Source organism: Phalacrocorax aristotelis, chromosome 1 (genome assembly GCF_949628215.1).
Source record: "Phalacrocorax aristotelis chromosome 1, bGulAri2.1, whole genome shotgun sequence".
In the NCBI taxonomy this organism is placed as follows: Eukaryota; Metazoa; Chordata; class Aves; order Suliformes; family Phalacrocoracidae; genus Phalacrocorax; species Phalacrocorax aristotelis.
The window spans coordinates 136,550,840-136,574,844 of record NC_134276.1 but is presented as its reverse complement, the minus strand read 5'-3'; the positions used below and the strand labels follow the sequence as shown (position 1 = coordinate 136,574,844).

General features: G+C 41.0%; 1 protein-coding gene across 2 annotated transcripts; it reads right to left on the bottom strand.

Moving 5' to 3' along the window:
* Positions 1-15,433: 15,433 nt before the first annotated feature.
* On the bottom strand, positions 15,434-23,815 carry LOC142065385 (potassium voltage-gated channel subfamily A member 1). 2 transcript variants are annotated; one of them, XM_075111451.1, is made up of 2 exons: positions 22,780-23,815; positions 15,434-20,094 (listed from the first exon to the last, which is right to left on the bottom strand). In XM_075111451.1, exons 1-2 carry the CDS (start codon positions 23,653-23,655, stop codon positions 19,705-19,707), a joined length of 1,266 nt encoding a protein of 421 aa, XP_074967552.1. In that variant the 5' UTR covers positions 23,656-23,815; the 3' UTR covers positions 15,434-19,704. The 2 variants fall into 2 exon arrangements, with proteins under 2 accessions (XP_074967552.1, XP_074967541.1); XM_075111440.1 differs by lacking the exon at positions 15,434-20,094 and having other exon boundaries at positions 20,450-23,815.
* Positions 23,816-24,005: the final 190 nt, after the last annotated feature.

The following is a 24,005-nucleotide window of genomic DNA, read 5'->3' as shown; positions in this document are numbered from 1 at the left end:
TTGCATTTTTAAAGGTTTATATAGGACATGCAGCTGTAAAGCTCCTGTTAAATATGACCTAATTTGGTTCCAAGTTTAGCATTACCAGAAGGACAGTTTCAGGGATGGAAATTTCACAGGATTGTGACTGTGCAGTCATGTGTTTTTAAGAAATAGTATTCAAGTGCAACATTTTCAGTAAGACACTGAAGAACAGGATGTTTCTGAAGGTGTTTCCAAGGGACCAAGGGACCACTGTTTTCCAGTGTTTCTAGGTTCCCAAAAGGTACCAAGGACCATTTGGCCATCTCACACCAACACAAATCTGTGATTCTGTTTCAGGTCAGACTGCATCACAGAAAGCCCATGGAGGCTGCCAGGGACCTTCCAGAACCTAGAGTATTATTTTAAGAGCATCACAGAGACCATGCAACAGGTCAGGAGATCTGAATACCAGGAGCATAAACTGCAGTACCAGACCTTCCAAATGTGAAAGAAGCAAGCTGGGAAAGTCCTGCCGCCACATTTTCAGTGGAAGACAATAATCAAAGGAAACCTGCAAACTGTGAGGATAGAACTGCCCCCAGTCACACTGTGCAGCTCCCCTTGAAGCCAGCAGGACCTGTAATTATGTACCCACAGGAGAATATACTTCTGAGACGGTGCAGGGGTGCTTACAGCATAGTTTTACTTTAGAGGAAAAAAAGCCCCAAACCTCAAAATCCATGTTAGAAAGACTTGATTATATGTTCTGACAGAAGAACAAAATGAATGGGCATAAGGAGGCAGGAGATGCAGTGTAGGCGATTCTCAGCAAAGCACTTTAACAGTGTCTCAAAAATTACGCTTGAAGTATAACTTGGACATAATAAATGGGTTGAAACCCAAGTATAATTGCATAAATTAATTACTGAGCCTCTTAATTACCCTAGTGTAAATACCTGGATTTCAAAGGAGGGAACTGGCTACAGCTGGACAGCAAGAAAAATCAGAATGGTAGACAGCAGCTATGAAATCCAGCCTGGAAATCTCAAAATAATCACGAAATCCGATTCTTCACTGACCAATACATCAATACTAAAGCAGACGCATGGTTTTCGAAAAAATTTGGCATAATAAGGGGATGAAAAATAGTCCTGGAGGGTGAGAAGAGGATCAGTTTGAATTTAAGAATGGCAGGTTGATACTGTTTCCACAGTAATCAGTGGCAAAACTCAATCCTCTACTGTCTTGTACTGCTGTGGCCAAGCAGCATGCTCATGCAGATTGAGTGCAAAAATAGTACCCCATCAGCACAGCCATTGGAAACATCTCATGGAGTGGGTGTCAAATAACAATGCAAAATCTAGAGGAATTGTAAACAGAGGCTAATAGTTTCAATGGGAGAAGGGTAGGACCATTAGAAGAAAGTGTCAAGAGATCTGGGATTAGCAATATTCTCACGGGCTGTGCACAAACTCTGCTACCCGATATGGCCAAGCTACCAGTATCCTTTGCAGAGTTTGTCTACACTGGGAAATACATGAGTAGGCAGAGATACCCACTTAACCAAGGAGCTCCAGAAACAGTTTTACAGCCACAGCAGAAATGAAGTGCCCAAAAGTCAGTGAACTAATTTAAGATACAACTTCTCTGCCAACATAAGGTTCATGTCTACATAGTGCTGTAAATAGCAACATGGTATGGATTCTCCAGCTTGCAGTATGTAGACATGCTGCACAGATACAGAGGGAGACTGTACATCCAATTACTCCACTGATTTCTGGTATCATCTGTATTGAAAGCATAGCAGCAACCTGGAACAATTCCATTCAAGCGTGACAAAAAGAATTCAAGGGCTCTATTTGTGAAGAAATTATTTCTCCCCATCAGTCTGCCCCAATTTTATTCCTCCTTTTGCTTCCAGGGATCTACCTAGTCTTTCTCATATGGCAAGTTACATAAAGTCCATGTAAAAAACAACAGGGTAGTGACAGACGTCTGCCATGCACATGAAAGAACCAAAGAGCAGGGTGGGAAATTAGCTGTCACACACTACAGGGAAAAGTCACAGAAAAAAAAGCTATTAGAAGAAAAAAATCTAGGCTGTTGACCTTTCCAATGATTAAACCCTTTCTGAAGATGTGTGAATGGCAAGGAAGATTGCTGGAGTGTTTTTGTCTCTCATATAAAAACAGCACAACTGGGACCTCAAAGGACTAGATTTACTTCTAGATGTATGAATCAGGAATTACTGTTAGCGAGATTAAAATGCTCTCTACACTGGAAAAGCAGCAATTCATGGAGCAGTGAATTTTTTTTATGCCTAATCACTATGTTTATGGGATTCCCATTACTAGAAATTCATGGCTACAAGCCATGAAAGCCCTGAAAAACATCAAAACAATAATCATTTGGACTGAAAATTATCCATCAAAGCCTTTTTCAAGAGAAAGATGGGATAAAGGTGAGTTAGCTTGTCTATAAAAATGTTGAGGTTTACAGACTTGTATTAGAGCCCTTGGTATTTCTGAGTTTAAATAGGGATGAGTATTGTTTCTTACAGCATTACATAATACAAACACAATGCTTCCTTCAGCTGCCACAGGTTTACCATGGAGGGGCTACCTGAACTATTTTTATCCCATATCTATAGACTGAAGACTTCCCTGTTGACCCCCCAGTAAGTTATATTCTTCTCTATACATGACAAGCTCTGCTCTCTCCCTTGCTAGCTATCAGAGAAAGATGGAGATAGAAAAAGAGAGGAGGGGGGTTTTCAGTTTTCAGCTCCCTCTCTCCCTCAGAAAAGAAGTAATTTTCAATGTCCAGAAGTCAAAATTATTTCTGGTTTGGGGATTGTATTTTCTTTTTTTGACAACCAAATGTTTATTCTGGTAACAAGACAACTTTTGTTACCAGAATAACAACGTTATTGAATAAAAATGTTATTCTGCTGAAAATGTGGGGGGGGGGGGGGAAGAAAAAGCTTCACTTCAAATAATATTTCTGACATTTCAAAACTCTTTCCAGCTTGTTTTCTCTAGTTGAGATTTTTATATTGTTCTAAGTAGGTAAACTGAGGAAAATGGAAGCTCCTCTCTCTTCTACTTCAGATGCTGGTTTGTGAGACCATCAATATTTCAGGAAGGGAAGCTTTTGATCTCTTTCTTTAGGCCAAAGTTTCATATCTCTTCCTTCCGTTGGTCTGGTAGGCTGGGAAGTAACACACTCCTGCTTTGTGTGACTCCAGACGAGTCCAATCCGTTCTTTGCTTTCTCTGACTCTTACACTCACACCGGAACTTCTGCAACTGGAAGGAAACCAACACCCCTCAAGAATCTAAACATCCTTTTTGGTTTTTTTCTTGATTCTGCAGAGAGTGCTAGTCTCAGCTGAGGATGAAACTTCCAGCCTGTAACTCTGTGTTTCCCTTCGTAGACAATGATTGACTAAAATGAAGACATGACTGATTTATAACAGTGTATTCCAGAGCAGTTTGTCCTTTGTCTGTGCCTGGACTTTTACAGTGGCAGCATCTGTTTCACACTGCCATCGACTCACAGTGATGTTTCCACTAACTCCTCAGGCTAAGATGAATGTAATTTTTCAGTGTTTGCCTGAATCTCACACAGCAGTAATCAGCAATTATCAAAAACAGCAAACACAAATAATTAAGACATTTCCAGGACATCCAAGCACAGTCTTCCCTGGGATGCATGCCTCACACTGCCATGGGTAGAAATGTTGTCTGCAGCACACATGTGGTTTCATGAGGGAAAGAGCAGCTTTACCTCCGTGGCTTGAGCGCAACTCAAGCAAGTTGGACAAAACAGTGTGGATGATGGCATCCAAGTGATTTGACATTTTCAAAGGAGACAGGGGTCTTAAAAATGACAGGGTTTGTTCTGGTTCCATAATCAGCCTTGTAAACATGGGGAAGCAAAGCCAGTGGATTAACTCTGGCTCCACAACAGCAAACTACCATTCGTATCTGATGTCATTACATTTACTTTAGTATCTAATATCATTACATGTACTATGGCAGATCAGCCAGTGTCCTTCACTCCCTCACTACTGATTTCTCAAATACGTTCCAATGCCAAGAGATTTCAATCTTCATTACACTGGCATGTCTTGGCATGTTGTTTATCATTCACATGTTCCTGTTGTCTTCTCTAGTTTGAGCTCCTTGATCAGCCTCCATTACTGCAATGCACTGCAGCCAGGAAGTCCAATAAAACTTTGACACAGAGGATATATTTTGCTAATGTGTAATATTTTCTACCCCTGTTAATAGGAAGAAAAAAAAAAAGGAGTATGCTTTTTACATACTTTTTCTAATGAAATGCATCTTCTTTTCCAAATGAAATTTTTGGACGGGCATATAATTGGAGGGAAGCTAAGTAAGTGTGTGTATATAATCAAGTGTACTTCTCTCAAACGTAAATTCTAATGAATAATTAGTGTATATGTGTGCACATACTGAAGGGGAGGGAATGCTGGCTGAATACCCTACACGACCATCTCCCCCCTCCTCTCTCCAATGTATTTTTGCTGCTGAAATCACTAGACCAATTTGCATCTGCTGTAAACTGTCATAACTTACTGGAAATCAATGGACCTACAGCAGTTCTCATTACCTTTTATGCATACAAGGTTCTTCGAAATCTAGTAGGTGTGATTAGACCACTGGTCTACCAAAAGCACAGTCCTGAGAACCTCTACTCCCAGAATTAACATCTTTGCTCTTATCTTAATATCTCTGCTTTAATCTTTATGTGTGTAAATTCACACAGAATAAACTCTATTCAAGTGAATTGAATCAGCACCAGATTACATGGGTGTCCCCCATGTTAATAATTACTTAAGCGACAAGAAACAAGGACAAAGATTTTGCCTCCAGATTTTGCATTTTGCTTTTTGCCTTGACCTTCAGAGAAGGAAATATATCCAAAAGAATGTGTGTGTGTGTGTGTGTGTGTGTGTGTATATGTATATCTATGTATCAAAAGTATTCCTCATTACTATAACTATCTGTTTTACTTTTGAGGAACACTGAACCTCACCTTTTAGGTTTTAAAGCAATCGCTATCTACCAGAAATCAGGATAAGACTGAATATAAGAACATATGTAAGGTGACTTAGATGGTCCTACATGTATATTTTCTGGGGTACTGTGCATTCCTCTGTAGCACTGGGTGTTACAGAGGACAGACAACTGGACTACCAGCCATACCAGCCAGAGACAGACTCCAAGCTACTAACATGGCATATATGTGCAGAGATGGGCCTCCAAATGCCTCTGTCTGAATTCACAGTTACTTGTGGTCACACTGTCTCACTTGTGATCACATATTCCACAAAGATGATCAAATGACTGAAGCATCTGTCATATTCTCCAGAAGAGGCTGGGAGAGCTGGGACTGTTCAGCCTGGAGGAAAGGCTCAGGGGGACCTTACCAATGTGTATAAATAACTGATGTGGGAGGGTGAAAAGGAGACAGAGCCAGACTTTTCTCAGTTGTACCCAGTGACAGGACAAGAGGCAATTGGCACAAACTGAACCACAAGAAATTCCATCTAAACATAAGAAAACTACTTTTTTTCAATGTGAAGGTGGTTGAACACTGGAATACGTTTCCCAGAGAGGTTTTGGAGTCTCCATTCTTGGAGTTATTCAAAACATAACTGGACACACTTCTCTGCAACTGGCTCTAGGAGACCCTACTTGGAGCACAAGGGTTGGACTAGACAATTGACAGAGGTCTCTTCCAAACTCAGTATTTCTATGATTCTGTACTACTACTCAGCAAAAAAAAACCCCACGACATTCGATATTTGGCCCAACACAAATGAAAACAGCACTATTCCTCATCCCTGGCTTTCCTGAGAACTACCCTTGCACATTGTTAAAAGAGTGCAAAGAGAATGGCAAATATCCCCTTCTGGCACTTTGTGAGTCAGTATATTAATTCCCTCTGTATCATAAAGCTTCAAGTTCCAATGACCGTGTCCTTGGAAAACCAATGTGAGCATGCAGAAACAAGTAAATCAGCTTTGTCTTCCCTACATTAGACTTTCCTTCTCTGCTTCCTGCCCTGCCACTGACCTGCCTCCGTCCAGAGCAATGATGCCTCTCCACTAGCCTGAGGTTTGCCATGACCTGAACCAGCTGCAGGTCGTCTAAATCACAGAGAAAGTACGTGATTAGGATGGAGCAAGGCCTTGTGTTTGCAGCTGGCAAAAGCATATTGTGCCCTCTAAGAAAGGGTAAGTACCAGGGGCTATGGAAATATTCACAGATAACATCAGTTCTGAAATTGGGAACATAAGGGAAGATGAGGGGAACAGCAGGGAGGGGAGGAACAGGGGAGGGAGGGCAACGGACAGGGTGCCCTACACAATTGCTCTTTGTATCTCACCCTTTCTTCACTCTCCTAAGAGGACAAAACTCTGTTGACTCCGTGAGCCACATACCAATATGTCCATGTGGCCAAGAGCTGTAAGACAAGTACCACATTCCTTGAAGACTGTGAAGAAGGGGAGTGCTGGCAGTAGTTCCCAGTCATCTCTCATCTCCACTACAAAATGAGGATGGGCACAGCGTTTGGTTTTGTTGGCAGCCCTTGCTGGCTTGCTCATTCTTTCACGAGAGAGAGATACAGATTACACAACCTTGCTGTGCCATGTGATGCAGTCCCATGACAAGAAGCAGGCCTGCACTTCTTGCCAGCTCTATATGATTAAAGAATCATCTAGCTGCACAGCTTTGTATCAGCAGTTAGGGAAGCCTCATGGTGCTTCTGCTGCATAGGGCAGGCTGAAGTTCAGGAGCCCACAGGGACCAAAAGAAACTCCTGTGTTCCCTAGAGACCAGCACATCAGGGATTTTCTATACCTCTATGGGCAAGGACTCTGCAGAATCAGGTAGTGGCAAGGCAGTAAGCTGTTAGTACCCAAGTTTTCTCAGAGTAAATTGTCACCCTGGTCATTGTGTGTTGGACAGTGTATTTATAGACATGGCTTTTTTTATGTAGCTATGCAGCCTAAAGGCTGGAAAGGTTAAACCAATTACTTATTATAACATCTTTGTACAATATTTGTGAGCAGAGGGACATTTACCAAATCCATTTCCTAGCAGACCCATAAAAAGACTATCATCTTACTGCTTCTACTGAGCTTTACTTCATGGTACTCAACAGAAGCCCTGAAATAAAAAGTACAGCAAAGAGTAAACTCATCTCCTGTACATCCCATGAAATGTATTACCCTGGAAAAGTTTGAACAAAGGAGAAATAGTAAGACTTTTTTTATATCCTTTTTCCTGACAGTCACAATCTCAGCTTCCACAGAGATGCTATTCATACAGGTTGTAAACAAAATGAGGCAAAGAGCTTTTCTCCCATTTATCCATAAAACACCTGCCTCACTCCAGATGTTACTGAATAGAAATAATCAGAAAGGGCTTTATTTTAAACACTAATCACCAAGATTACAAAAAAAAAAAAATCCTTGTTTTAGCTCATATTTTTAGTGTAGTCACACCCTGAGTTCCAGGGCTCCATTTTTTACTTGGTGCCTCACACCAATAGTCCCTGTCTTGAGCGGGTAACAAGCATGTAAGTTTTATCTGAACTAACAGCAGAACATCATTCAAACAACAGCTTTTCCACATGTCATTGTTAATATAATTCCTGCTCGGTAACATATTAAGAGGTGCTGAACTCAACAGGAATTTAGGGCACTTGGAAAGATCAGCTCGGAAATGCAGGGGTATTCACAGACAAATGCCCTCAATTGCTCTCTGCTGCTGTAAGCTGCTTTTGTACTACAATTTCATGGCTGATGCCTGCTCGTTTTCTTCACTCTGATAATCTCATGGGGCCACTGGCTTTCCTGGAACTCAACCCATTTAAACTAGCTGAGCATCTAAGTGGCCCTTAGTCTGTCTGCCTGCCTGCCACAGAGTCAGAGGCTTCATTCCATCCCTTGGCACCATCTTGGAAAAAGAGGAAACACTGGCTCAGCCAATACCTCATGCTGGGTATCAATCAACTTCTGATATACCGTTCCCAACTACAGAAGGCTTAGACCATGAGCCAAGTGACCCAAACTGCCCGTGCTATTCTGTGCAGCAAAGTTTCTGGTTGTTTAAAATGGATTAAGATTCTTCTGTCACCACAAAATTATCTGGCCAGGTTTTGCGTCTCAAGACAGCTTTTTAGCTGAATCCTCCCCCACCCTGAAAACAACCAAAAATTCCCATGAGATGTATCTAATAACTTTCTGTGAGATGTAGAGAGGTCACTCATATCCTACCAGCCGTGACAGTCTGAAAAGATCCAGCTGTTTTAATTGCTTTATCATCATCACTGCTCATCAGTGTTTCACCATAGAGTGCAAGACGTCTTGAAGCTGGGTGTAAGTTTTAGCACAGTTTAGACTGCATTAGAGATGATTCAGTGGTATTACTACACTAACAAAACCTCCAAAATGCATGTAGGTTATGTTTGTTGAAAAAAAATACTGGTATGGCTTTTTAACAATGTTCTGCACAAAGTAAGATACATGAGCAGATCTGAAGTATCATACCAGAGATATACCATGAGAGAAATAGTTACTTTCTTCTACTACACTTCTAGATAACATTTATCTGCAGGAGGTTTTAGGCTTTCCTGTAAAAGCAGATAAAGCCTGGAGCATATTAACTTCCACTACAGTAAACCACATCTTTTGATACTGCTACACTAACTTTATCAGAGGAGTGTTAAAAAAACTCTGGAGAATAGTAGGAATTAACAAGCTAGCTTGATCTGTAAACGTCTCTATGAAAGATTACATTTCTCCTGTATCTTAGATAATATGAAATTAATTCTCCAGCAATCACTTATGTTTTCCTTAAACTGTTCCAAATTAAGTTTAAATCTATGCACAGTGAAAGAGAAGAATTTAAGTCTTCACTAAAACAGCATCACGGTTATGAGGCCTATGGGCAAAATAAAGCGTGTTCATGCATATATTTCATTGCCTACAACTTTCAGTTTTATTATCTTAAAGCATACATTCTGTGTGATCACAGAATACTGCCCAGATTCACAAAACACTAGTAGAGGAAAATGTATTTGGTGTCACTTTAACGTATCTCTCCTTTAAAAGAGGGTTTATTTTCCTAATTGTACTACAGTGGAACCTGATGGGCAAGATTCTTCCCTGTTGGCCATGCAAAAGCTCTTATTTATGTAAAACATTATCAGATATGAATAGGAAAGAGAGACCCTCAGGTTAGTTCAGAAGAAATAAGTTATGTTGATTTGCACCAGGGCATTTTTCATTTTATATAGGAGCAAATAGCCGCACAAGGTGCAGGCAGTGAAGTCTTAGTTCCCATGTTCTTCACGTTCATTTTGGTACTGAAGTCATAGGAGTAAGAGCTTCATGGGTGTTACCAAAAAGAGACACAGAAATCAAAAGACCAACACCCTTCCACTCTGCTGCCTGTCTCCTAATCACAGATATTCCAACCTGGGATGTGGGATTGTGTGGACATATTGACTTGTTCTGAAGCAGGACTGAGTTGCTCTTTATGTTAGTGGATTTCAGCAGCCTTTTTAAAGTGTCGTAAATAGATGAGATCACAGACATTTGAAGACCAGGAAAAATACATCACAGCCCTGTCAGACAGAATGCATACTTTGAATATGCATTAGCTATAGTGGCTCTATACTACGCAGTGATAGCCAGCTTCCATTTACTGCCTTCAATTAATTATTGAAGATATTGACTACCATAGTTTCAGATTGCTATTTAGTATCCTCTGATATACAGACTGATACCCTGTATTAGCATAGCACGTGCAATCCTGAACAGTCCTCACAACCTTTGCCAATTTAATAAACTGACACACGAGCTCCCTTACCAGTTTTGAAATGCAGCTAAAACGCAGCTACTTCTGAGACAAAACACAACTGCTTTTCAACAGCACACTGGAATGCTACCAAATGACAAGAACAGCACATGAAATATTTAGAGGCCAAACGGACACAAAGCTAAAGTAAACCAGAGCAGAACTCCAGTTCTGCCCAAACACCAGGAAGGCATCACATTCTTTAATAACACCAAGATCTTACTGCATTTCAATCAATTCAACATTACCCCAGAAGGACTGACTCAGTGGCTTTGAAGTCTCCACACCAAACATATAGACTTGCTAGAGCATTCAGAAAAAAAAATTTCACCTGAGTTAGGGCATTCGGCCGTGTTTCTGACAGACTAGGTACAGCCCAAAAAACATGGCAGTGTCCTGGTTCATGCCAGTTTTATGTCTCAAACCCAGGGAGATAACCAAATCATAGCGGAAAAAGGTGCAAAATGTTAGAGCCAAAATCACAGAAAATGATGTGGCATGAAGTCCACTGGAAGATGTTAGCCCATCACAATTTATTGAACAAGTTTGTTCAGGACAAGCAAGTTTATATCAGATCATTGTTTTTCTCATAGGCAAAAAGATTTCTCATTTGGCATTTGGAGCGTTAAAGTGAATTAATTCTTTTGTTGAACCATTGCATCACTGAAGCAATGACCCAGGGTGACTTTGGGGTCTTAACCAAGCTCTCAGCTCAGTGATCAACACTTAGTTTCAGTTGTACTACTACACTCCAGTGACCAGTTGTGTGGCTGTTACTCCAGAACTGCATAGCCACCATACTGCAGAGATATTACCCTCTAAACACTGTGCATGCTGTTACTGTACATACCCAGCAGCTGTTCATGCAATATTCATATCTTACCCTCTTCAGGATTTAAATATTAAGTATCACAAGAGTTTACATTAAAGCCCCATTAGCAGTAAATGCTCTTCTATTGGAATGCCAGCCATTTTTATCATCTAAATAATCATAACAAAGGAATGTTTCCCAAGTAACAGAGATCCTTTTTTATTTTTTTAACCATTACCAAATAAGTAATGCCAAGATAACTCAATTCAAGCAAAAAAAGGCAGTTTCAAAACTTTCCCCTCTTTGGGAGAAAGCTGTTCAAGTACATTTTTGGAACCATTCATTTCCCCTTTTATCTTTTCAAATTCCTGAAAAAAAACCACAGTTGTAATTGGAAGAATCAAACTTAATGGCATTAACTGAAGCTGCAGATTTCAGGATAGTAGGAAATCTCTGAGTATTTCAGGAACATTTGCAAGTGATTTTTTTGCATCAAAGCCATAGCAACAGTCAAAGTTCAGGAAACCAAGTTCATAACAACATTTGGCTAACTAGAAAAGGAACCAAAGGAAAGCTACCTCCCTTGTAAGCTGGAATTGGCTTTTTTTTTTAGCTGAAGAGGAATACCGCACACTGAAAACAGGAGGGAAAGGTCAAAGTCACCAGAAGAAGGCAAAGATACTTCTAAACACCTACCATTGCCTGAGTGATTCCACTTGGAGGAAGGACCCTGTTGGCAATCTTTGCTCCCACAGTTAATCCAAAATGTGTAGGGAACCAAATGCCATAAGAGTCTAGATGATCCTTCATTCAGAATTTAGTGCAGAATTTTAATGTGCAGATTTGTGTTCAGAATGGCCAAGCAGCAATGAGCTAAATATTAATTAAATTTAAAACTTAAGTTTTTTTCCAACCTGAAAGAATAGTTCAAGTCTATATTGCATTCTCTGTACTCATGGGAAAATAGCTGGAGAATCCCTTCATGGTGTGCCTGGAGAGCTAGGTTTTTGTTTGGCTGTTTTTTCTGTCTTGCTCACCACGGAATTTTCTTAACAAAGTTTAGTCTTATACTGAGCTATAGGCCTGATTCAGGCCCTATATATTCCTTGCTGAGCAGAAGCTGCTCTACCAAAAGTAATTGAGCTACAGGAGAGTAGAATGTGACTCTATTAATGTGGATGGGTGCACCAGAGACTGCAACTGTGGGCTTTCCACTTCTTTCCATGGTGAACCTGTCTGTATGTATCAAGACAAAAAATATGACATATTTCTTACAGGAACTGAAATGACAAAGGGAAGCCCCCACATATGTCCACTATAGCAGGTACATTTGGATGGTCAAGCCCTCAGGCATTAGCCCTCTTACCAGTTGTACAAATCAAAGATGTTTAAATATTTTGAAGTGACTGCAAGCTGTATCAATGGTATCAGCCTAGCTAACTGTGGGACACTAAGCCCCAGTTCACATGGCATCTGGGTGTCACATAGCAGGCTTCTTATGTGAACTGAATAAGGTGACCTTCCCATTCCTCACACTCTGCTGTTAGCCAGGTAGGATGGAAATGCTGACCAATGAGACACACCTGTCCTCAGACCCATCCTCCCTTTAAGGATCATCCAGCCTTTTATATGCAGCTCTCTACACCACGCTCAGTGACAACTTCAGGCTCCCCTGCTCAAAAGCCAAATGTGCTACTGTTCCTACCTAGTGAGAGGAGGTCACCAAATATACCAGCTACAATTACATTTTCATCTTCTAGCTGTAAAAGCTTTCTATTCAAGAGTTGTAATTGTCTTCTCGTTGGAATAAAATGTGAGATATTTTAGGAAGCTGTTAGAGAAGCCAAGTGGATTGAAGTATTGTTGTGCTAATTAAAGCTTTGATTTTCGAACGCTTAATCTCAACACTCTATAAAGTGAGCATTTTTATAGAAAGACCAACCATGGGATAAAATGCAACTGTAAAAGTACCTGTTAGAAGCCTTGAGTACAGAACGTTTCTCATCTTCTTTTCTTAGCAGACTGAAAGGGAGCATGAAATCATGGTCTTTCTACAGTCTTCTGAAGTGAAAAGATACAATCCTATTTAATTCTATGGGCTCTGGTTTACTTCAAGAGCACAAGAGTTCCATATTTGCAGAGCTTGGCTGCGGCAGTACATAGCAGCTGCTTTCAGGGATAGCACTGAATCAGTTGGTCTGATCTTCTTTGGCAGTCAGGCCATCTGACTTAGACTGCTAGCCCTGAAGGCAGCTGCTCCAGATGCTTCAGAGGAAGGATAAAACTTTAACAGTGGGTAACAGCACACCTGTGAGAAAAGTTTCTTTTTGCTTTCAGAGGTAAGAATCATTTTATGCTGTGAAGTATTAGGAATCTTATCCATTAAAATATAAATACGGGAGTACATATTCACCCTGAGATTCATATGTTTCCATAAAGCAATTATTTTGTTTCCATTAATCGAACAGTACACATAAGCTGAGTAACTTCCAAGACTAAGTGTTAGGTAAATGAAATTATGTTGAAATCATCAATTTTATATAAAGAAGGTAACATATAAAAAGAGCACTTTGTTACTGAATAGAGTCTCTCTCTCTCTGTGTTGAAAGTCTGCTGAATTAAGGACAAAATAAGATCGTATTAGTCTTTGTTCCCCTTATAACCTGAGCGCCAGAGCGAAGAAGACAGGCTTATTCCATGGATCATCGTGTCTGTTATCTCTGTTACATCTGCAGAGCCACAATTTTTTCCTCAGTATAGGTTGCTTCAGAGAAAACCTACAAGATAAGGAGGCTGCTTGGTGTAACCAAAGGAAGGAGACAATACGCAACATTCGTGTAATTGATGAAGCATGAAAGACAAGATAGGAGGATTTGCATTTTGGGCGAAAAAAAACACATGTCAATTTACTTTTGAGATTAACTGAGAAATTAACTCAGAGACTCAACTATCCCAGTACACAATGTTGATTTTTTTTTTTAATGGAATCATTTTAGAGGGCAAAAAACATGTCCTAGGACCTCGTCCTGAATGCATGTAGTTTTGTTTGAAAACCTCCATGTAGCAAAACCAACCACATCACAGTAAGTACCTCAGTACAAGCTATACCAAGGGGTACAGTGACTGCACAGGCTGTGGGGAAGATGAGGAATCATAAAGTATGAAATCTTATTTTGTTAGCATCATGGCCAAAGGAACCTAGTGAGAACATTCTCCACACAGAGGAGGCAGCACAGATGGAAACAGGCAAGGATTTTCTTAAATAAAAAAAAATGATCGTGATGCAAGAATTGGCATTCTCAGACCTAATAGGAGCTTTTTGAGCTAGATCCATAACAGGTATGACGAGACAGACCACAAAGGACCTCAGCAGTGAAGGCTCTGGGGGTAGTATTTCACAGGATGAAGTGTGGTCAAGAAGGGAGGAAACTAACAGAGAGATATAGAAATGGGTAATATGGCAAGTGAATTGTAGATTCAGGAAAAGAGGTTACTCAGCAACATTATAATTTGATCAAAAAAATGCAACATGAGCTTTGCTAACGACAAAAGGGAGAAGATTGATACTGTAGAGCTGATAAACAAGCATTTCACATTTTTTACACAGAAAAGAAAAAAGGAAGAAGCAATGACACTTTCAACACAACTAGAACCATCAAAACTCAGTGACGATGATCACACTTCAAGGTGAGGCATGGACATGAGTACCTCATTGAATTAAGAACACCACCATGGAGCAGCTAACAAACAAATGACTTGGACCAGACCCATTTAAGACCAATAACTGCAAATTCCTACTGTCAGCTCTACAAGACAATTTTTGTCAATTTATAAGTGAGATTCAAGAAGACTCACTAAATATACTTGAAGCCATTGATGAACATGGGTTTCCTTGATGAAAGATTTTCTTGACCAAGAAAGCAAAATAAATAAGTAAAATCACATGACAGGCTATGCAAAGTGTTCTTCCTTGTATAACGTTAGGGTATTTTCACTTCATTTCATCATATGTAACCAACACTTTACCATGTATGTATCCCACTGTTACACACTGCATGTATCTATAGAAAGACTTGTCAGTCTTTATAGATGGACTTCTAATACACAATACCTTTAGCATTTATGTCATCACGTTCTTTACACAGAATATGATATTGAGGCATGGCAGGCGTGATGGTATCAGATTAGTTTGCATAAAACACACCTTGGAAAAACAAACATTTTTCAAAAGAAAACAAGACCAAGCCAGTTTGACTTGCTTACATTCAACCCAGACCAAAAACCATGATCAGTCACACAGTTATGAGAAACCTAATTTCAAGTCAGCACTTATATGATAGTGCTACAGGCAGTGGTTCAGATTCAGGAATGTAGCCATAACATGCAAATTGATACCCACAAGCCTTTGGAGAACAAAATCAGTAGACTTAATCTTATTTCCACTGTTTCTGGTGGAACTGAGTGCTGTCTCAGCAGTGAAAGCAGCAGAGTTTGGCCCCAGAACTTTACTTACTCAAGGCAAGATCCAAAGCCTATAGAAGCCAAACCCTTGGATAAATTGTACTGTAAAGCTTGAGTTGACAGTTACAGGCCTCTCAAAGCCCACAGTCACATCTCCCACTCACTACATTGCCATTTCTTATACCATTCAATAACAAAACTATCAATGAACCAACCATTCATTTCAGATAGAACTGGCTAGTAGTGACAGCAGAGAAACCAGACTCCAGAAAATAACCAGACAGAATAATCCTGGGTAAGATCCTTAAAAATTATCTTTAATTGATGCCAAGTATGAACAGATGAACAAGTACAGAAGCAGGTAAAATTGCATAGATGAAAACTATGCATTTCAAATAGCTCAAGAACTCATAACATTTGATGTTCTAAAAATGATAAGTCAAATGATTTCACTACTGGAAGTAAAATGAGCTGTAATGTGACAATGAAGTACATACTTGACCCAAAGTGTAAGCGATTTGTAAATGGTGGACATAAGTACAGCTGTGTCAGCTTAAATGGTTTGTTGCCCTGATGGTGCACTTTCATATGGAGACTATTCAGTTTATATATTTCACATTGGTAATATTTGATCTTTAAAATCAGAGGTATGTCTGAGATGCCATATACAGTTCTACTGACAGCTGTTATTTATTCATTCCAAACCGACATACTGCAAAAACAATAGTTTACATGTAAAGGAAAGGAAAAAAAGATTTCATCTTAGCAGGCTATAGGTAAGGGTTTGCTGAATTTAGTCATAAAAATATCATTTTTACTTTTGTACAAAAGTAAAATATACATTTGATCCCAATTACATTATAGAAATGTCACTAAAACAATAACATGGATCAAAGACTGATGCACCTAACACAACTGAATGCAACGTCTTCATTTTATTATAGAAACTAGAAATGGAAGATGATTCTTTTTTATAACTTGTAGTGACATTTTCTAGAGCCTGTGAACAGGTGAAATATACAGAATTACATAGATACTAACAGATACTTAGAGACAAATTTTAGTTAAGACCTCAGTTTCATTTTATTTCCTTTGAAAATATCAAAGCATGATATGCCTTGACAGCATAAACTGTTGACCTCACCGGTGGCAAGTTCACCTGTACTGAGTGAACCAGTAGACCACCCTGAAGTTTCATTTTTGCAGATACAAATACTGACACCTTTAAGAATACTTGATAAGCATTTAATGAAAAATAAATTCTCTACACCTGATCAGGTAAAGCCAGAATAACAGAAAAAGAAACTCAGCCTGAAATAAGTCCAGCCAAAATTGAAATGCAGGTCTCTGGTTAAAGCATCTCAGAAAAGGAGCTTGTTTCAGACTTGCGATATGCAGGTCTGGAACAAACTTGCCATATAGTGCAATTGCAAGGACAGCTTTCCAATTTCATGCAGCTCTGTGGCCATGGAGGGTAAATCACACATTCCTGCAAGTCTGAAATTACTGTGATGATCAGTGGCATCAGGCTGCTGGAAGCCTACGGGATCAGACCATTCCTGGAAAAGCTGCAGTACTTGTCTCTTCTTTATGCTAGGGGAAATTAATAAATCCAGAATGGCACCGCTCTCAAAACAGTTATCAAGCTAATATTTGGAAAGGAATATATTCTCTCCATATATCACATATGTATGCAGAAGATCTTATTCTAAAATACAACTTTCCACCTTTTTCTAATAAATGTCAGATGTTCCTGTCCAGGTGTTTATTTTGTTTTGGTTAATAAATGTGCATATAGGAAACAGCACTGTCCAAGTATGGTAAAGAGAAACTTGCTTTCAGTACCTTATCCTTAAAAATATGCAGGTTTACATATTACACTTGGGCTTCAGCTCTCTCATAATAGAAACAAACTTCCTGTACTTCTGTCTAATGAAAACAATTGTCCCTTAGTAAAAAATTTGTCAATAGAAGTTGCTACTGCTCCAATTTTTCATTTGGGCCAATGCAGCCTCTAATAAATGATACACAGCTGATTTGCCAAGAAGGGTCTGATCCCTGAGATCTCTACTTGGGCAAAATCACTGCTAAAAACAGGAGGACTTATGCTGATATTTGTCCTGTCTCTAGTGCCTCATACTGTCTTTCAAGTGCTTGTCCACGTGATCAACAGTACATCAGGCTAAGCATGTGCACAGTTAGAGACTTTGTAAGTGGAAATTAATTTCCTTGGGCCATGATCATTTGTCAGTGTAACTCCCCTGAAGGCAGCAGGATTGATTTTCCTCGCACCTACAGATGTGTAAACCAGGAACAAAGGAAGGAAATCACTGGAACTGTTGCCAGGAACAACACGTTAGCCCTCAGTAAGCCAGGCTGTGAATTTCCAGCACTCACGTACTAAAGAGTTTTATAGCATGTGGCTGCACTCTGCCCAGTCACCCCCTGCAAAGTAGGGTCAGTTGCATTATACTTAATGACTACTAAAGGCTTGTCTATCTGAATGAACTTGTGAGGCAGATGAGGTAAACTGCATTAAGCCCCATTGTGTTCAGAATTAAAGCAGCCTTAATTCAATTCAGCTTACTTTCCTTCCAAAAAGAATGACTCCAAATCAGATTAAGGTTGCTTTTATACTGCAACAGAATGTCCATGCTGGGCTTTAAAGCAGTTTAACAAATCTACTTTAAATGCACACCTTTCATTAATTTGGATTACCTTTCCTGAAGTCCCCAGTGGAGATAAGGCTTAGAGATTCCATGCAGGGAATCTGCATGGGTTTGCTAGAATGCTGTGAACTCTCACCCTGGCTTACTGCACACTAACTTCCTCGTGAAGACAAGTCCAGTTCATTGTCTCTGCTGGAGCTGCCACACAGAGGATTTGAGGTCTTTGCAGTTTGGCAGCAACCTCTCAGTTCTGTGAAGGAAGGGGTACAGAGTTTTTTATTTTCACCCTTCCCCTTGCTCCTCTGCCTGTTTCCTAGTGCTTTATAGCTAAGGAAGGTTAGGACCAGATAGGGAATTTTAGCAATGATACCAGTGTATGGGATTTCCCGCCCACTGCCTCTCCAGTCCTACCTCTGCACTTCACTGCACTGCTGCCTTCCTCATGCCATAAGAGTTCCCTCATCCCCTTCACTGAGTGAATGAAGAAAAAGCTGTATGGGGGGCAACTAAGGAGGCAGCATAGAGCAGAGGCTGGTAAAGGAGGCTTGGGTAGTGACTCCTTACGCTGGGACTGCTGCCTTGCCGCATCAAAGTAGAGCCCAACTAAGACTGCCGTATCTACCGGTTTCTCTGTCCAGCATAACACGGGCATCAGTTCCAGGAGGTCCCTACCAAATGAAGGTCTCTTCTCTCTTTCAGAGATGCACTAAACTGGCCATCAGCTCATTTCCAGTCCTCTTCCACTGACACAAACAACCCCATAGAGCTCATGTGTGGCAAAAAGAAACATATGCCAAAAGTTGTAGAAAAATGAAAAAGGAAAAAAAAAGGAAAAGGAAAGAAAGAAAAGGATGCTTCCTGGTAAGAACAGCAGTTTGTTAAGTGCACCTTCAGGCCCACAAAGACATTTCAGCACTCCTGCGTAAGAGCTTTTTTTGTTTGGTTTTGGGGTTTTTTTTGTGTGTCAAACTTGCCAAAAATGGACGCCTATGCTACATGAGGTTAATTCCTGTACTCCATACGTATTGAGATCCTTTGCAGTGAGCTATAAATGGACAAAGCAACATTCAGGCTCCCCAGACCACCCCAAGTCTTAATGATCCATCCCAGTCTCCTGACAAAGGAGAATTGCTGCATGCAGCACTTCTATGCAGAATGAGTATCATTCTGCTCATTAAACTAAGGTGTGCATACCCAGCTATGGCAGAAGTTAAGTTACCAAAGTGAGGCCTCATCTCCCCAATGCTGCTTTCTGATCATCAGTCCCACAGCACTGAATTGATTATTGCTGTTTAGTTTAGTTAGTTGGTTGTTTTATAAGCTGAATGCAGCATTCAAGTCCGTTTTGACATGAAAAGTTATAGCCTAGAGGTCAAGAGTTTGGGAAGATCAGGACCACCAGAATTTAATACGGGGAGGGGTGTAGGATGGGCAGGGGCCTGAGCAGAGGACAGGAAGGGAGCCTTACAACATCTACCTAGAGAATGTAATGCCCTGTTTTATCTGACGCTTTGCATATCTTGCAGGAGTTATAGCTCCCTCAGCTCTTCATCACTTTCTCATCATTAAGATTCACAGAAGCCACACAGTGAGAAATAAAAAGTCAAGTCTTTCTGGAAACCTAGCAGATCAGGCTTGTGCGTAACCACAGAGTTAGGGTTTGGGGTTTTTTTCACTCTAAGTGCCTTGATTTTATACACATGTATATATATTTATACACATATATACATATACCAGAAAGATAGGGGAAGAAAGGATCTGTACAATGTGGAAGGAGAGTGTTCAAGAGCAGTTGGCCACATGCTAAGTGCAGAATGAAGATCCTCAACTTTGTCCATTTAAAAAATAAAGATTAGTGCCTACATTAGCTCAGATCACAGGTTATTATCTTCCAGGGCCTAGCAGTCAAGGTTGGCATATTGCAGAAGATACCTTTTCCTAGTGTTGCTTCCGTCACCAGATGATGGTGGGAGTAAGGTTAGGGACCAGAAAGAAGAATATGGCTCAAAGGATCTGTGGTGGGATTTAAGATCTGACAGACTGTTGAAAGGGGATGGAGGAGGCAGGGATGGGAGGGCACTGGAAAGCCTCTCAAACCTACCTGCTGGGGAATCCAAGGGAAAGAAAAGCACAGCCCTGCAGTCCGATTGCCTGACAGGGTGATGCTGCAGTTCATGCTGGTCCCTAGTTCCTCCTGCATCCTGCCATGCTGGGACAGGCTGCCAAAAAGACATCTCAGGGAAAGGAAGGGCAGGTACAATGATGGCAGCAATGTCTCTATAAACAACCTAGGGAAAATTGAAATCTTGCATAAACACAACTATGAGTTATTTGGCAGAAGCAAATGCTGAGCACTGCAGCATCACACTGGCTGGGGAAGGAAGATATCCCATGGGTGCTGGTGGTCTCTGCCTGCCTCTTCTGCGTCCCTGTCACTCACACTTGCTCGCTCTTTCTCTCTTTCTTTCTTTCTCTCTTTCTCTCTTTCTCCCTTCCTCCCTTCCTCCCTTCCTCCCTTCCTTCCTCCCTTCCTTCCTCCCTTCCTTCCTTCCTTCCTTCCTTCCTTCCTTCCTTCCTTCCTTCCTTCCTTCCTTCCTTCCTTCCTTCCTTCCTTCCTTCCTTCCTTCCTTCCTTCCTTTCCTTCCTTCCTTTCCTTCCTTTCCTTTCTTTCTTCTTTTTCTTCTCTTTCTTTCTTACCCTGCTCTGCGTTGTCCCAGGAGACAGCACAGAACACTCCTGACAGTGTGTTGGTGCCTTGCCCTTTCCTCCACTATCTCTGATCAGCTCAGTTCCTGGAGGCACTTTCAGCAATTTAGGGGATGTAAGATAAAGGCACTGCTCAACTATTGAAATCAATCTGTTGAGTCTCTTCAGTGAGTTTTAGGGGAATACAAGAAAGTCTCAACTAATGACTGCAAAAGAAACCAGCTGCTGCAATTTGGATGCATATAATAGATAAGTTTCATTTACATTCTGAGAATGCACCAAAAAGCATGCATCTGCACCTTTCAACTATAAAGGATACTAGGTTTTAGGTGTTGCTATGTATAACTTGACTTCTTAATTTTCCATTTAGCTTTCCCTTTAAGGGATGGGATATGTTCCTTTCCGACAATGCCTGGACAAAAGCCAACACATTTCCCTGAGCAATGCAGGAAAACAATCAGGTTTCTCTAATCAGTTCATTCAGGCCCTCAGTCTATCAAGCACTTTTTTTATTTTGTTTTTATTGTTATTGTTATTATCGTTATTATTATTATTATTGAGTTCATGCATTAATTAATTCAAGTTACACCTTAATCAAATAGGCCATAATGCTGAATATTTGAACATGCTTTGATCTCCAAAAGTTATTGTTCCCATTTGACTAACATACGCACTTAAATACAGTACTTTAAATTACTAGTCAACGATTTAATAAATTAAGGAGTGCACTTCTGGTGAATGCAAATCTAAAAGAAAAAGAAAAGAAAATATAAAAGAAAAAAGAGAGGAAAAGGACCTATTTTTAGAAGATTCAGTTCAAACGAAAGCTTATCTGCTATTGTCTGAGGTAACGTTTCAGGCATGCGATTATAAAATAAATAGTATCAAATTCAAACATGCTTATATTAAACTCCATTGTGCTATCTTGCAACAGAGGGGCTTAAAGTTTTATATCCAGTTCTGGACAGGGAAAAGGAAAGATGTGTTTAAATCATCTGCATGTAAGAGAACTTAGCAGCATTGCAGATGTTTTGTCTTCAGTTTTGTTTGCTATTTTCCTTTTAGAATAGTTCTTCTACGGACAGCAAAAGAGACCAGGCTTAAGTATGTTTTTAATAAGGTGCTGTGTGGATCTGTAGATTGGAAGTGTGTAATCTTTCACATAGGGGGCGGAAGGAAAATTTGCACTCCTCCATAAAAACCATGGCAAATGCTTGCTGCAGGTTTTTGCTAACTTTTTTTAATTATTATCTGATGCACTTTCTTGCAACTGTGCAGTTTTGAAAAATGTTTTTACTGGAATCCATGCATATGCTTTATAGTTCTAAAAACTGGCTTGCTTCATTTAAGGTAACTTCATCAAAAAAAAAAGAGATGGGAGAGGAAGAGTTTAGGTCTAGCATCATACAGCTTAAAACTAAACTAGTTCAAATGGTTATCATTTACCAGGTGAAAAATGCTTTTTAAAAATAAGCAAAATCTTATCTTTCATGGATCCTGGAAGCTTCTTTATCACTGAGCAAAAATTCGCAATGCAACAATGCATTTACGAGGTAAATAAAGCATTCAAAGACTATCAGTAAAGCATCTACAAAGTGTGACTGTGTCACTAAAGTCTTCAAGCTGTGAGTGGGGGTTTTGTTTGGTGGTTTTTTTTTTGTTTTTGTTTACACATCAGTCAGCAGCTTGCTTTTATTAACGCAGTTTTGGTTGGCTACAGGGCAGTTGCCAGTTCTGAGATTAGCCTCTCTAAAATTGTCTATGCTATTATTCATATCCTCTTCGATTTCCATGTACTCAGACTTGCTGATTGTGGAGGAGCTGCGGCGACTGAGATCACTGTCAGATGCTAAATTAGGGGAGCTAACGTGAAGTAACTGAGCCTGTTCTTCCCCTTCTGTTTCTCGGTGGTAGAAGTAGTTGAAGTTGGACACGATGACAGGTACAGGCAGGGCAATTGTCAGCACACCAGCGATGGCACACAAGGAGCCTACGATTTTGCCTCCAATTGTCACAGGGTACATGTCACCATAGCCCACAGTGGTCATGGATACCACCGCCCACCAGAAAGCATCAGGGATACTTGTGAAATGAGACTCAGGTTCTTCAGCCTCAGCAAAATATACAGCACTAGAGAACAAGATCACCCCAATGAAGAGGAAGAAGATTAGTAAACCTAGCTCTCTCATACTGGCTTTGAGGGTCTGTCCCAGAATCTGGAGGCCCTTAGAGTGCCGAGAGAGTTTGAAGATTCGAAAGACTCTTACCAGTCTGATGACTCTCAGGATGGCCAAGGAGGTGGCCTGCTCTCCTTTCTGAGTCCCCTCCCGCTCGGCCATCTCGGTGCCCAAGGTGATGAAATAAGGGATGATGGCCACAATGTCAATGAAGTTCATTATATTCTTGAAGAATTCAGTCTTGCTGGGGCAAGCAAAGAAGCGCACCACCAGCTCAAAGGAGAACCAGATGATGCACAGGGTCTCCACAACAAAGAAGGGATCTGTGAAGATGTTGGATTTGTAGACCTGGGTGGTGTTGTCAGTGCGATGCACTGTATACTCCTTGTCCTCCTTCAGTTCAGGTAATGTCTCTAAGCAGAAGATCACGATGGAGATGAGGATCACCATGACAGAGACTATTGCAATGACCCTTGCAGGCCCAGAGCTCTCTGGGTATTCAAAGAGGAGCCATACTTGGCGCTGGTACTCCCCCTCTGGCAAGGGTCTCTCCTCATCTTTGATGAATCCTTCATCTTCCCGGAACTTCTCCATGGCCTCCTCACCCAGCTCATAAAATTTGATCTCCTCAGAGAACATGTCCAAGGGCACATTTACTGGCCGGCGAAGCCGCCCCCCAGACTGATAGTAGTAGAGGATGGCATCAAAACTGGGCCGATTCCGGTCAAAGAAGTACTCATTGCGCAAGGGGTCAAAGTACCGCATGCGCTTCTTGGGGTTGCCCAGCAGAGTGTTGGGGAACTGGGCTAAGGTCTTCAGCTGTGTCTCAAAGCGTAGTCCAGCAATGTTTATCACTACACGCTCACAGCACTCATGGTCATCATGGGCAGCAGGCTGGTAGCTATCCTGGGGGTGGCCAGGTAGCGCAGAAGTCTCATCCATGTTCTCTCCAGCCATCACGGTCATGGTGGTACACGGGAAGGGGGACCCAGGGGCAGGGGATGAGAAGAGAGGGAAAGGGACTTGAGAGGGGGGAGAAGGGTGGAGGAGAGTAGAGAGCCCCAGGGCAGTTCGGGGGGGGGGGGAGGGGGGGGAGGAGGGGAGGGGAGGAGAAGGGAGGGAAGCTCAGAGTCTGCAGGGAGGGGTGATGAGTTGGGATGGAGAGCTTGAGGAAGGGGTGGACAAGCAGCCTAAAGGATGGCAGTACCCAAAAGGGGAAAAGAGTGGTGGAATGAAGGCAGAGGCATCAGGGATAATGGGAGGGTGAAGAAAGAGGGAAGAAGTACCTTTAGGGAAGGAAGAGGGCAGGTAAGGTG

Coding starts and splice junctions, on each gene's coding strand:
- LOC142065385 (XM_075111440.1), bottom strand. CDS start 23,655: ATGACCGTGATGGCTGGAGAGAACATGGATGAGACTTCTGCGCTACCT.